Source organism: Macaca thibetana, chromosome 2, assembly GCF_024542745.1.
Source record: "Macaca thibetana thibetana isolate TM-01 chromosome 2, ASM2454274v1, whole genome shotgun sequence".
NCBI classification, from domain to species: domain Eukaryota; kingdom Metazoa; phylum Chordata; class Mammalia; order Primates; family Cercopithecidae; genus Macaca; species Macaca thibetana.
The window spans coordinates 82,552,971-82,568,282 of NC_065579.1; the positions used below are offsets into that span (position 1 = coordinate 82,552,971).

Here is a 15,312-nt window from a genome sequence, read left to right on the forward strand (position 1 = left end):
GATTCATTGCTGAATTTTACCAAACACTTAAAGAACAACTAATACCAATCCTGCTCAAACTATTCAAAAAAATAGAGCAGTACAGAACACTTCCCAACTCTTTCTATTAGACCATTATTACCCAGATACAAAAACCAAAGACATCAAAAAAAGAAAATGACAGACAAATATCCCTGATGAATATTGATGCAAAAATCCTCAACAAAATAACAAATCAAACTCAACAACACATTAAAAAGATAATTCATCATGACCAAGTGAGATTTATCCCAGAGATGCATGGATGGTTCAACATATGCAAATCAATCAGTCTGATACATCATATAAACAAAATGAAGGACAAAAACCATATGATCATTTCAATTGATGTTGAAAAAGCATTTAATTCTCTGAAGAATGTCAATGGTAGTTTAATAGGAATAGCATTGAATCTATAAATTACTTCGGGCAGTATGGTCATTTTAACGATATTGATTCTTCCTGTCCATGAGCATGGAATATTTTTCCATTTGTTTGTGTCCTCTGTGATTTCCTTGGGCAGTGGTTTGTAGTTTTCCTTGAAGAGGTCCTTCACTTCCCTTCTTAGCTGTATTCCTAGGTATTTTATTCAATTTATAGCAAGCGTGAATGTGAGTTCATTTATGATTTGGCTCTCTGCTTGCCTGTTGTTGGTGTATAGGAATGCTTGTGACTTTTGCACATTGATTTTTTATCTTGAGACCTTGCTGAAGTTGCTTATCAACTTAAGAAGCTTTTGGGCAGAGATGATGGGGTTTTCTAGATATAGGATCATGTCATGTGCAAAAAAAGACAATTTGACTTCCTCTCTTTCTATTTGAATATGGTTTATTTCTTTCTCTTGCCTGATTGCCCCGGCCAGAATTTCCATACTATGTTGAATAGGAGTGATGATAGAGGGCATCCTTGTCTGGTGCTGGTTTTCAAGGGGAAGGCTTCCACCTTTTGCCCATTTAGTATGATATTGGCTGTGAGTTTGTCATAAATGGCTTTTATTATTTTGAGGTATGTTCCTTCAATACTTAGTTTATTAAGAGTTTTTAACATGAACGGATGTTGAATTTTATCAAAGGCCTTTTCTGCATCTATTGAGATAATTATGTGGGTTTTTTTTTTAAGATCCGTTTATGTGATGAATTACGTTTATTGATTTGTGTATGTTGCACCAGCCTTGTATCCCGGGGTTGAAGCCAACTTAATTGTGGTGGATAAGCTTTCTGATATGCTGCTGTATTCAGTTTGCCAGTATTTTATTGAGAATTTTTGCATGTATGTTCATCAGTGATATTGGGATATAGGTTTTCTTTTTTTGTTGTATCTCTGTCAGGTTTTGGTATGAGGATGATGCTGGCCTTATAGAATGTGTTAGGGAGAAGTCTCTCCTTTTCAATTGTTTGGAATAGTTTCAGAAGAAAGCGTATCAGCTTAGTACTTCTGGTAGAATTCAGCTGTAAATCCATCTGGTCCTCGGTTTTTTGGGTTTTTGGGTTTTTTTTGTTGTTGTTGGTTGTTGTTGTTGTTGTTTGTTTGTTTGGTAGGCTCATTGCAGCACTATTCACAATAGCAAAGACATGGAATCAACCCAAATGCCCATCAATGAGAGACTGGATAAAGAAAATGTGGTACATATACACCATGGAATACTATGCATCCATAAAAAGTAACAAGATCATGTTCCTTTCAGGGACATAGATGGAGCTGGATGCCATTATCCTAAACAAACTAATGCGGTCACAGAAAAGCAAACACCGCATGTTCTCACTTATAAGGGAGAGCTGAACAATGGGAACACATAGACACAGGGAGGGGAACTACACACACCGGGGTCTGTCAAGGAGTGAGGGGAGGGGAGGGAGAGCATTAGGAAAAATAGATAATACATGCTGGGCTTAATTACTAGGTGGTGGGTTGATAGGTGCAGCTAACCATCATGGCACATGTTTACCTATGTAACAAACCTGCACATCCTGTACTTGTACCCCATAACTTAAAAATTAAAATTAAAAAAGAAAAAACAAAAATAAATTAAAATAAACAATGTGATGTTAGTCACTGACTCAAAAAGAAAGCACTTAATAAAATACAATATCCCTTGATGATTAAAAAACTCTCAAAAAACTAGGCATAGAAGGAACATATCTCAACATAAGAAAGGCCATATATGACATACCCATAGCTGATATCATACTGAATGGGAAAAAAGTGAAAGCCTTTTCTCCGAGATCTGGAACACACCAAGGATATCTACTTTTACCACTGTTATTCAACATAGTAATGGAAGCCCTAGCTAGAGCAATCAGACAAGGGAGAGAAATAAAAGACATCCAAATTGGAAAGGAAGAAGTCAAATTATCCTTGTTTGAAGACTACATAATCTTATAAAAACCCTAAAGACTTCCCCAAAAACCTATTAGAACTGATAAACAAATTCAGTAAAGTTGCAGGATACAAAAATCAACACACAAAAATAGTGGAATTTCTATATGCCAACAGCAAACAATCTGAAAAAGAAATTAAGAAAGTAATTCCACTTACAATAACTACAAATAAAATAAAATATCTAGAAATAAACTTAACCAAAGAGGTGAAAGAACTCTACAATGAAAACTATAAAACAATGATGCAAAAAATTTGAAGAGTTCACAGAAAATGAAAAGATATTCCATAGTCATGGATTGGAAGAATCAATATTGTTAAAATGTCCATACTACCCAAAGCAATCTACAGATTCAATGCAATCCCTATCAAAATACCAATGACATTCTTCACAGAAATAGAAAAATGATCCCATGATTTATATGGAACCACAAAAGACCTAGAGTAGCCAAAGCCATACTGACCAAAAAGAGCACAACGGGAGGAATCATATTATCTGACATCAAATTATGCTATACAGCTATAGTAACCAAAACAGCATGGCACTGGAAGAAAAAGAGACAAATAGACCAATGAGACAAAATAAGAACCCAGAAATAAATCTACACATCTACATTAAACTCATTTTCAACAAAGGTAGCAAGAACATACATTGGGGGAAAAGATAGTCTTCTTAATAAATGGTGCTGGGAAAACTAAGTATCTATATGCTGAAGAATGAAACCAGACTCCATCTCTTGCCACGTGCAAAAAACAAATCAAAATGGATTACAAACTTAAATCTAAGATCTCAAACCATGAAACCACTGTAAGAAAACATTGAGGAAGCTCTCCAGGACATTGGTCTGGGCAAAGATTTCTTGAACAATACCCCCAAAACACAGGAAAACAAAGCAAAAATTGACCAATGAGATCACATCAAGTTAAAAAGCTTCTGCATAGCAAAGAAAAGAATCAACAAAGTGAAGAGACAACCCACAGAATGGGAGAAAATATCTGTAATCTATCCATCTGACAAGCGATTAGTAACCAGAATATATAAGGAGCTCAAACAAATCTACAGGAAAAAAATCTAATAATCTGATTAAAGAATAGGCAAAAGTTCTGAATAGACATTTCTTGATAGAAGACATACAAATGGCAAACAAGTATATGTAAAAGTGCTCATCATCACTGGTCATCAAAGAAATGCAAATTAAAACTATAATGAGATATCATCTCACCCCAAGTTAAAATGGCTTTTATCCAAAAGACAGGGAATAACAAATGCTAGTAAGGATGTGGAGAAAAGGGAACCCTTGTACACTGTTGGTGGGAATGTAAATTAGTACAACCATTATGGAGAACAGTTTGGAGGTTCCTCAAAAAAATAAAAATAGAACTACCATATAATCCAGCAAATCCGCTGCTAGATAAACCCAAAAGAATGCAATTCAGTATATCAAAGAGATACCTGTACTACCATGCTTGTTGCAGCACTATTCACAATAGCCAAGATTTGGAAGCAACCTAAGTATCCATCGACAGATGAATACATAAAGAAAATGTGGCACATATACACAATGAAGTACTATTCAGCCATAAAAAAATAGATCCTGTCATTTATTCCAACATAGATAGAACTGGAGGTCATTACATTAAGTGAAATAAGTCAGGCACAGAAAGAAAAAGTTTGCATGGTCTCACCCATTTGTGGAAGCTAAAAGTTAAAACAATTGAATTCATGGAGATACAGAGTAGAAGGATGGTTACCAGAGGCTGGAAGGAGAGTTGGAAATGGAATGAGGATGGTTAATGGATACAAAATATAGTTACATAGAATGAATAAGATCTAGTATTTAATAGCACAACAGGGTGACTGCAGTTTACAATAATTTATTGCACATTTTAAAATAACTAAAAGAGTAATAATTGGATGGTTTGTAACATGATGAAATGATAAATGCTCGAGGTGATGGATACCGCATTTACCCTGATAGGATTATTACCCATTGGATGCCTGTATCAAAATAACTCATGTACCCCATAATACATGCAATACCATGCACCCATAAAAATTAAAAAGAAAGGCAGAAAAGCAGTCTGCAATAAAAATCCAAAGAATATATTATCTCTTATTTCATTATTCTCAAAAGACGATAGTGTTCTGCAATTCACTCTTCTTTTCCTCTACAACTGGGCAGCAAGCAGGGCTATTCACTCAATCTTCTAGGCATCAAATTGGGAGAGAAAAGTATTTTTCATTCTTATTATGAAGCATTATCAAGAGACTATTCAGTGGTACTTACTATTTCCCAAAATTATACTGACATTTAAGAGGTAGGTAGAGAAATAAGAATCCACAAAAGAAATTGAAGGAGCAGCTAGATAATGAGAAGGAAAGCTGAGAGAGATCATTGTCCTCTAAGTCAAGGTTGCAAAGCATTTACAACATTTCTCTTTAGAGTAGAAGTAAATGAGCAACAATATCAAATTCAGCAAGCTGAGAGCTTAGGTAAATGTGGAGAGACAACTATTATACATACCTGCTGGGAAGTCATAGAAACCTTAGAAGGGAGCTGGTCTGGCGTAGTACAGATGTTGATTTGTTATTCTGACTCTTCCATGGACTGCACTCCTTAGAAGCAGATCTGAATGTTTTGGTCCCCACAGTACCTAGGACAGCACCTGGAATGTAAGAGGGACTTATAAATGTTTGGCAAATAAATGAACTAAAACAAAGTAAAGTATGTAGTGGATTTGGAGGGAAAATATCCCAATGACATTTAAAATAGATTGTAATAAGATGCACCAATATTTTCTTAATTAGTCTAAAATTATCACCATATATTTAGCTTCTTCCCTGAAGGTCCTGAAGCCAAAACAACTCAATTCCTAAGGAGAACATATAATTTACCGCCTACAAAGATAAAGTCTCATACATTAGAAGCAACCCTAAGTTTCTGTGCTTAGAGTGACCTTTTGAGTTGCCAGAGTGATGTCATTAGTGTTACAGTTTTATGCAAGATTAGGCATGTAATTATGTGTTAAATAGTTCCATGGGCTCCTGCTTGCTCATTTAATAAAGCAGAGTTCATGAAGATTATCCCAAATGCGTAACTCAGGGCCACTGACACCAGAAAACTGCAACCACTTCATTCCTTTCCTACCCCATATCTCACTTGCCCTTGCAGCTGTCACCTTGAGGCCTCAGCACTGGTAGGAAGTGAGAAGCCACTGCAAAGTGGCACCCAGCAGAAGCTTCTAGAAACAGAAAGAGTATCCATAAATAATAAAACTTAAATGAAATCAGAACCTGAGAGGTTACAGTCGTGTTTCTCGGCTGCCCATCACAATTACCTGGACAGCTTCCAAAAATACATTAATGCCAGAGACTCACCCCCAGAGGTTCTCATTGGTCTGGAGTGAGACCCAGGCATCAGTATTTTTTAAAAGTTCTTCCAGATAATTCTAATGTGTGGCCAGCATGTGTGGCCAGCATTCAGAGGCACCGTCTTTATGTTTTTCTCTCTCAGAATGGGTATCCGAACTTAATGCTAATGAGAAAGTACTTCAGATTTTATCACCCTATATCTCGGAAAACCACTTTTCCTCTATTGAGTGCCACTGACCCATAAGAAAAAAAAAAAAGTCAATAGTCTAAATGTACAAGCACGAAGTGACTTAATTGAATTTTTTACAAAAGGAAAAAATTCAATCCATTTGTTTTTAAGTTTAATAATGGGGTGAAAAAGAAGTAACCTATCGGTTAGTGTGTGCCACTAACCAATTATTATGTTATTATGTTTCATGGTCTACTTTAAACACTTTTACACGTATTGTTTTATTTAGTCTCCCAAGCAACGTAGAAAGGCAAATATTATTATTCCCATTTTTACAGTCAAGGAAACAAAAACTCAGAGATGTTAAATTGACTTGTCCAAAGTCACAGAGTTGGCATATGGTGATGCCAGGAGGCAAACAAACAAATGGCCCCATCTGCTGCTCTCACTCATCTCTTTTCATCAGGCCATGCTGCCCTATCTAAAGAAAACCTTAGTGAATGATACTTCACCAAGCAATAGAAATTTTCTCTCCAAGCCAATGAAAGGGATAGATGGAGCTGGACAATCAAGAGAAGGAAAGAAAAGAAGTAGAGTAAGAAGAATGAAATTCAGTGCAAGCTAAGAGAAGGATCAGAAAGGAGACATCAACTGCACCCAGCAGATGAGTCACAGTGCATGAGGCCAAAGTCATACTAAATGGCCACATTTCCGAATTGCTACTTAGATGGTCAAGGTAGCAAATACAACCAGTGTGATACCATGTGTCCTGGATTGTGCTATAAGGGTGAATAAGACAGAGTCCTGCCCTACAGATGCTTATAACCTAGCATGGGAGGCAGATTTGCACACAAACAGGATAGATTTTGCCTTGCCTTAGCAGAAGTAAGTACCGAGAACTGGGAGTAGAGATGAAGAAGCTGTTCATATGGGTCAGAGAAGACTTCACAGAAGAGGGTCATCTGAGATGGCTTTGAAACAGGGTAACTCATTCACCATGAAGACAGAAGGAATGGCCGAACCGAATCATGGAAATAGAAACTAGCAAGGTGTGTGTTTGAGAAATGGAAAGGGCCCTTTATAAATTTCTGAGACAGGGAAATGATCCCATTCCCACTGACTCCCTCCTTTTACTCAGGGCTGAGATTGTATCTTCTAGCTTTGAATTTTCACATCATACTCATCTGCAGTTATATAGGAATGGTTCTGCCAGGTTCACTCCAGTTCCTAGATCATTTAATAGTGGAATTAGATTCAGGTTTCCTCTCCTCACTGCCCACAGCTCTGTGCAGCCACTATACAACGCATATCTCTATTTTATGTTAGGATTCCAAATTACAAAATTGTATAAAGTACTTTCTTTTTCGGTCTCTATATCCCTATCCTGATCACAATTCAAATGAAAAGTTTCTTGTCCTATAAAATGAGCAAAATTGAATTAATTTCTTAAGGTGTTCAGAAGAGCTGTCTTTGAGCTGGCAAAGAACTTCCAAGCCAGCTTCCATTAACACATTTGGAATTCTAGGTGTTTCTTTGAAGCCCGGAAATTTTTTTTTAACCTGCACAGAACCTTTACACTATTGCCTTTAAAGCAGATACTTCCTTTTGTTTTAATTAACAATGACTTTAGCAGGTTTTAAATAATGGTTTGTCTTTATGAAAGAAAACTAGGGTGGAAACACTCCAAATCCACTTTTTGGGATAAACTGAGGAGTCATTAAGTCCTTTCCAACAAGATTTAGACAGTTCATTAGAATAAATATATTTTCATCTCCCACTTTCTATATCATCTTAAAACAGAGCAAAGGTACAGTGCTGGAATAATGACACACAGTCTGAAAAATATTCTAAATGTACTGAAATCACTGCAGTGCCTTTCACTTTGTAGTTTCAAAACACTTATAATTTGTATGATGTGTCTATTAAATGCTGCCTAATAGCCAGGAACAGGACAGCACTCAGGAATTTATTGGTTTACCTAGACTCAAATTGTGACCAAACCCTGTGAAGGAATGACTAAAGCAATCAGAGGATTCTACTGGAGTCCAAGTTGAAATAACTTCTTGAAAGTTTAAGCCAATCCTCATTCTTATGAAGTAATTCATTCAATTTAGATTAAAAGTATTCTTATTTCCTGAAAGTTAACTGGTTTTAATAATGGATGTAGTCCCTATTCTATTTGATATTTTAGAGATGCTCAAAAAGAAACATAAATGACTTTAAACAATCCAGACCTAAGCCATTTAAACAGACAGCAGATGTAATTTCTATGTCTTTCTAAGTCTAGAGTCTAGGACATCCATTCAGGTGAATCCTTTGATTCCTGCCATTATCCCAGAACAAGGGTAGATGTATGAATTCTTGCATCTATACTGGTTACTAAACTCCCAGCCTCTGTTCTACCTCCTACAGTCTCTGTTCCTCATAGCTCTGATGCTGACCCAAGGGTTATAAAAGGAGATCAATTCCCACACCTAATCCCAGAAAGTAAATACACAACAACAGAGTATATGCTTAGATCCATTCTTCAATTTATTGAATCACAAAATATTGGCGCTGAGAGGAATCTTAGAAGCTAACAGTTTCAAACTCTCCATGGTACAGAGTAAGCCCTAGAGATGTTAAGTGACTTTCTCAAGGTCACACAGCTAGTTAGTGACAAAACTGGGCCCATAACCAACCACTTACTATGAGTGCATGCTCTGATCCCTTGCTACTCAGTGTTGTCTGCAGACCAGCAATATCAGCATCACTTGAGAGCTTGTTAGAAAGGTAGGCTCTCAGGCTCCACCCAAGACCCTCTAAAGCAGAATTTGCATTGTAACAATTTTTTTTTAAACAGGATGTCGCTGTGTCATCCAGGCTGGAGTGGTGCAGTGACACAACCACGGCTCACTGCAGCCTGGAACTCCCAGGCTAAAGCTATCCTCCCATCTTAGCCTCCTGAGTAGCTGGCACTACAGGCACACACTACAACACATGGCTAACTTTTTTATTTTTAATTTTATGTAGAGACGGGATCTTGCTATGTTGCCAGGTCTGGTCTCAAATTCCTGAACTCAAGTGATCCTCCCTACTAAGCCTCTCAAATTGCTGAGATTACAGGCATAAGCCACCACAACTGGCCCAAATCTTTAGGTCATTCATAGGCACATTACAGAGCTGAAGCCAAGCCAGGCACATTGGCAAGAACCTGTAGTCCCAACTACTGGGGAAGCTGAGGAGGTAGGATTTATTTTATTAGTTAGTTAGTTAGTTAGTTAGTTAGTTAGTTAGTTAGTTAGTTAGTTTTGAGATGGAGTCTTGCTCTGTCACCCAGGCTGGAGTGCAGTGGCGAGATCTCCGCCGCCCGGGTTCATGCCATTCTCTTGCCTCAACCTCCCGAGAAGCTGGGACTACAGGCACCCACCACCACGTCCGGCTAACTTTTTCTTTTTAGTAGAGACAGGGTTTCACCATGTTAGCCAGCATGGTCTCGGTCTCCTGACCTCATGATCCGCCTGCCTCAGCCTCCCAAAGTGCTGTGATTACAGGCGTGAGCCACTGGGCCTGGCCAGAGGTACGATTTCTTGAACTCAAGAGTTTGAGGATGCAGTGAGCTATGATTGTGCATGGGAATAGCTACTGCATTTCTGCCTGAGAAATGTAACAAGTTCTCATGTCTAAAGAATATATTTTTAATTTAAAAACTAAAAGAATTGAAGGCAAGTAGATGTTGGTTTGAAGCATGGCTCTACCTGTTCCAGCTGTAAGCAAAAATCTCAAACTCCTGAAAGCATCATTTAGAATCTGGAAATGATATCACTACCCACCTTGCAGAGTTTTCATTGTATAAGCATGACATAGATATATGCATATGCATTTCATGAAATATGTATGTGCATAAATAATATATTCAAAGTGCATGGCATATAGTAGAGAATATGGTATACAGTAGCTAATGTTATTTCCCGTCTCATGCTTATCATTAGTATTGTGCTTAACCATACTGAAAGCCACTAATGACTGCATCCATGAAGGAATCACCAGTTTTCCTTCCTTGGTTCTAATGTGTTAAATATCATTTTAACTTTTATATATGATTAAGACTTCTTTATTTAATGTTCATAACTCCCAAGAAAATTATTATTATGTGGAAAACAAATAATAATAGCTAACTACTTTTAGTGCTGTGCTTAGAGAGGAAAGAACATCTGCCAAAGCCAAGTCATAGTAACAATTAAAAAAAAAAACCCACAACATTCTTAATATATCTTGACTCTAGATCCTACAAACCTGGCTTCTCCAGCAGCCAGAGAGTATCAGCTGCCACTGATGCTGTAATTTTCTTAGGCAGAGACTCAACTGCCATGGGCAGATGCCACAACAGCGGCAAAAGTGGGGCATGGTTAAAAGATGACATTTCATCACCAACATGTCACACTTGTCAGCATTTAAAAAAAAAAAAAAACAGATTGAAAAGAAGAAGTCAAATTTTAGTATCCAAATCTGAACTAAAATTTTGGAAAAATACAGCATAGTAAAGAGTGTGAAACTGTACCAGAGTGACATTTTGAAGGAGATATTTTGGGGAAAATGTGACTTTAACATCAATTAGAAAACCATGTTTTCCTAAGGCAGTAATTCTCAATCCCAGCAGTGCATTACAATCAGCTAAGGAAGCTTTAAAAAGATTGATTGCAAATTTCTGAGAGAGGACCAGGCTCCAGTGTTTTTTTAAAAATTCCCAGTCAATTTTAATATGCAGCCGGGATTGAGAACCACTGCCCCTATGGCACCACAACCCTGTTGTTAAGTAAGAGTCCATCCACTGAGAGCTATTCGATGCTGTTAACTTCCGTGTGTACCTCTTTTAGGTCTTTTTGCCATTCCTCCAGGACATCCACCGTAAGGAAAGGAGACCCTGGACCAACATTCTCTAAGATGTTTATATGGACCAGTGGCCGGACCTCTTCATCTTATAGACATGATGAAAAAAGGTAAATACACTGGGATTCTGGGAACTTTTCAGAAGCATTTAACCTGACTTTCCAAAGAGGATACTGACAGGAAAGTAGTAGGCAACTGAGCCTTACGCTTTGCAATGTGCGGACGGACTCTACACTACAGGAGTAGGGTTTCAGACACTTCGGCCTTCCTTCTCTTTGCACTTTACATGTTTGCTTTCAGCACATACCCTTGCAAAAGTTGTTCCCTGTCAGAAATTCCCATGTCACGAGCTCTTTGCTTAGCTAACTCCAGCTCTGCCTTCAGATATCCAATGTGAACCACCACTCCCATCAGCCTCTTTAGCCAAACAGACTGTGTTGTTGAATTTCCAGCACCTAGCACTGTACCTGGCACACGGCGTTCAGTAAATACTGAGCACCAAATGTATTAATAATAATTTATTAACTGAATTAATTTTATTAATGAATAATAAAAATTAAATAATAAAATATAATTAATAAAATAATAAATACTGAGAACCACTGGCAATTCAGTTTCTTCTTCCAAAGTGATGAAAACTGCATTTCTGGGTACTGGACATACGGCAGGGAAGGAAAACAGAAACTATGAGAGGAAGAAAAGAGGACAGACAAATCCACTGAGCCCTCAAAAATCACTGGAAGAATAGTCTGGGGGAAGGGAAAAATGAGGGAATAAGAAGAAAGATAAAGGGCAAAGGCAGCATTAAGAAAAGACAAGATGACCATTGTGCAACTCAATCCAGTCCTCTCACTTGGGTTTAGGGAGTAAATGTATTCATAAAATTCTCTAGTCATTTTTAAATATTTAGTCTTCCTCTTTCCCATGACCTTGCACTATTATTTGGGTTAAGTGAAGCTAAATTTTAAGTATAACTGCCTTTACCAGCATATTGCAACAGAAGCAAGTTGCAAATCAGGCAGAATCTGATAGAAATCAGGATCAATTTGGTTGAAGGAAATTTGTGAAAAACTGATAACAAAATAAAAATTAAAATTAAATAAAAATTTAAAAATACAATTGATAAAAGTTGGTAAGGCACAAGGAGAAGAATCTGAAGGAGGTTTGCCTGAATACTGTTTTCAGAGCTGATACTTTTATTCTCCTTCTAAAACCTCAATTGCCTCACAGATAAAAATTATTTTAAAAATTTCAAAAGCAAAGTTGTTCTTCACAATAATTATATATTACAGCAAAAGTTGGGAAGCAACTTGAAAATTCACAATAGAAAATCTGCTAAATAAATCACTGAATGTAATATACCACTTAGCACTTTAAAATGCTTTGACATAATATTAACTGAAAAAAGCAAGTTGAAAATTTGCATACAAGCTATGATTGCAGCCACAAAAAATATACATAGGCAAAACCCTGGAAGAAATAGCATGGTTTTTACTGCTCTACTTTCCAAATGCTTTGTAATATATTGTTACCTTAATTATGGAAAAAAATAATTATATGATATTTAACTAAAATTATAGCCCAGAAGGCAACTAATGTTGCCTTGTCAGCATTTGAAAAACAAGTCCCAGTGCTCATCACGACACCAAACAAATTAACTGAAAATTTACGTTACTTGATCATCTCTAGGTTTTCACTGCTTTTTCTCAAGGTTTAATCAAATTATTTTTCATTTGCTTTCAAGTTGAATCATCTTTCAGCAAGATCATTTCTTTAACACTGTAAAATTTCACATGTCATTTCAAATTCTATATGTGAAAGTGCAGAAAGGCAGAGATTTGGTCCTGCAACTTCCGTCCCAGGACCAAATCCAAGAGTTTTGTTGCCCTACAGGAATATGGTAATTGTCAACAGCCAGCTGTCCTGAAATTCTGAAGGCAAGTGAAGTGTAATGCATTTCTTTCACCTTCTATTTACTCTCAGCAAATAATTCAATACATTTCGCTACTTTTTATGAACAAAGGAATTAACATTTAAGAAGCAATTACTGTGTACTGCAGGTTTTAATTGTGTTCTCTTAAGATAGAGATTATTATGCCTGCTTCACAGATGAGGAAACTGAGACTTTTTAAATAACGGAGAGATTTTCAACAACTTCCAAAGGCCCAACAACTAGCCAGTGATGAAATCAGGATTTGAACCCAAGCTGATGCTCTCTCCCTGTACCCCAGTACCTGTCCATGCTCTTGTCAAACTTGAAATATTTGGAGTGATAGTGAACAGCCAAGCCCACAAGGGGAAAAGTATGTTAAAATAGAGTTGGATATTGCATATCAAAGAAGATAATAAACATGTGACTGACAAATTGGTAATATTTGTGGAGTTTGAAAGGCGTGAACAATTAGCTTACTATATTCTGCATCAATAAAGTTCTATGAAACTGAAATTACTGTTTTAATTTTTTGTTTTTAAAGTATGATTTCACGACTATGGGATTTATAATAATTAAAATATTGACTATGAAGAAATCATTTTTCAGCAAGCTTTATTTATGGGATGGGGATGCAAAAGCTTATTAAATAAGTCTGCATGGCGAAAAAGTACAAGCAATAGAATCTGCCATTAAGCTGGTATCCTTAGTTTAATGTTGGAAGTTCATTTGCCTGTGCTTTTTTCTTGACCACATCTTCGTCTTTGCTGCTTAGTTCACAAACTCTTGGAAGATCCGACTCAGATTTTAAACTGACTTTGAGCAGTATCCGTGGCTCCGTTTAAGGTGCTCTCGGTGGCAGTAAACATGGTGATAATGAAGATGATGATGGCTGATAATTAATCTACATAATTAAGGTCCTCAAGTTAATTATTTGGAAATAAATTAACTAGATTGTCTGACAGCACTGCCTCAAATTGCTGGTAATTCAGTTTCTTCTCGTTCTGCAAACCTGGCCTCTGTGTATGCCTGGTTTCTCCAGCTGTGTTCCCACAGCAATCCCAGAAGCCAGGCCGTCCAAAATCCTCAGCTGCTCTCCACACCTCCTCTTCCTGAGAACAGGGCCAAGTATGTCAGGATATTGGATTCCCTGGGATTACTCAAATGGTAGAATACCAGGAAACCAGCTTAAGGGCAGGCAGAGCAACTTAAGAGGAAGGAAAAGTTCACTGAAAATTCTGAAACCAAATGTTTTCTTGCTCAGAAGAGATGGAAGTCAGTTTTACTTTTTTTTTCTTCATTTTAATTCCAAGCCAGATCTTTTTCTGATCATCTTCTATATGCAAAACATAAGGTCCTATCTTCATCTTCCATTTGCAACCCAGCAATATGGAGAAATATTTTTTTCTTCTCACAACAAACTTCTTTGTTAGTTGAACTTACTTTAATCCCTAAATTTCTTTTTTTTTTTTTTTTTTTTTTTTTTTTTTGAGATGGAGTCTCGCTCTGTTGCCCAGGCTGGAGTGCAGTGGCGCAATCTCACTCACTGCAACCTCTGCCTCCCGGGTTCACGCTTTTCTGCCTCAGCCTCCCGAGTAGCTGGGACTACAGGCACCCGCCACCATGCCTGGCTAATGTTTTTTGTTTGTGTGTGTGTGTGTGTGTATTTTTAGTAGAGACGGGGCTTCACCATGTTAGCCAGGATGGTCTCGATTTCCTGACCTCGTGATTCGCCCACCTCAGCCTCCCAAAGTGCTGCGATTACAGGCGTGGGCCAACATGCCTGGCCTGATCCCTAAATTTCAAGCAGCAAAACAACAGAATAATTAATTTAGAAATTTAAAAAGAGAGAGGTTTTTAAGCTAAGAGCATTACAGACTGTTAATCAAATATTCTTTAAATTGTTTATATTAAATATTGAAGTGATACAAATGAATATTTATTACACATGTTAATATACAAAGAATGATATTATAAACATCCAGGTACCCATCATTCAGCTTAAAAAACAAAACAATCAGAATTTTTGAAGCTCTGGAGGATGCTTTCCTAATACTATTCTACTCCCCATCCCAGCCCCCAACCCAGAGATAATCAATATCCTGAATTTTGGGTATATCGTTCCCCAATTTTTTTTCATGAGTTTATCGTATTTGGATCTTCAAACAGTATATTGTTTACATCTGAATGTTTGGAGACTTCATATAAATGGAATCATGCCATATTTATTCTGCAACTTGCTTTTTTAACCAAATATTATGTTGCTATGATTCGCCAATGCTGGCGTGAGTCGCTGTAGTTCCTTTTTTCTGCTATGTAGTATCCCACTACATGAACATACTACCATTTAATCATTCAGTCCACTGCTAAGGGACATTTGCATTATTTTCCAGTTCTTTTGTCTTTGCCAACAATGCTGCTATTCTTGTACATGTCCCTTTGTGCATATGTATGAACATTTCTTAAGATTTATGCCGAACATGGAAATGGTTGGTTCAAAAGTATACACAGCTTTAATTTTACCAAGTAATGCCATGGTTTTCCAAAGGAGCCATACATGCGATTCCCATTGCTCTA

The 15,312-nt window shown here is 37.1% G+C and overlaps 1 protein-coding gene across 3 annotated transcripts in view; it reads left to right on the forward strand.

Annotated features, from left to right (window-relative positions):
- Positions 1-15,312, forward strand: part of KCNMB2 (potassium calcium-activated channel subfamily M regulatory beta subunit 2) — a 298,583-nt gene that overhangs the window by 251,696 nt on the left and 31,575 nt on the right. For all 3 annotated transcript variants that reach the window (XM_050778304.1, XM_050778303.1, XM_050778302.1), the window contains exon 2: positions 10,793-10,915. In XM_050778304.1, the coding sequence (XP_050634261.1) occupies positions 10,860-10,915 (56 nt within the window). In that variant the 5' untranslated portion in view covers positions 10,793-10,859. The remainder of the gene's footprint in view (positions 1-10,792; positions 10,916-15,312) is intronic.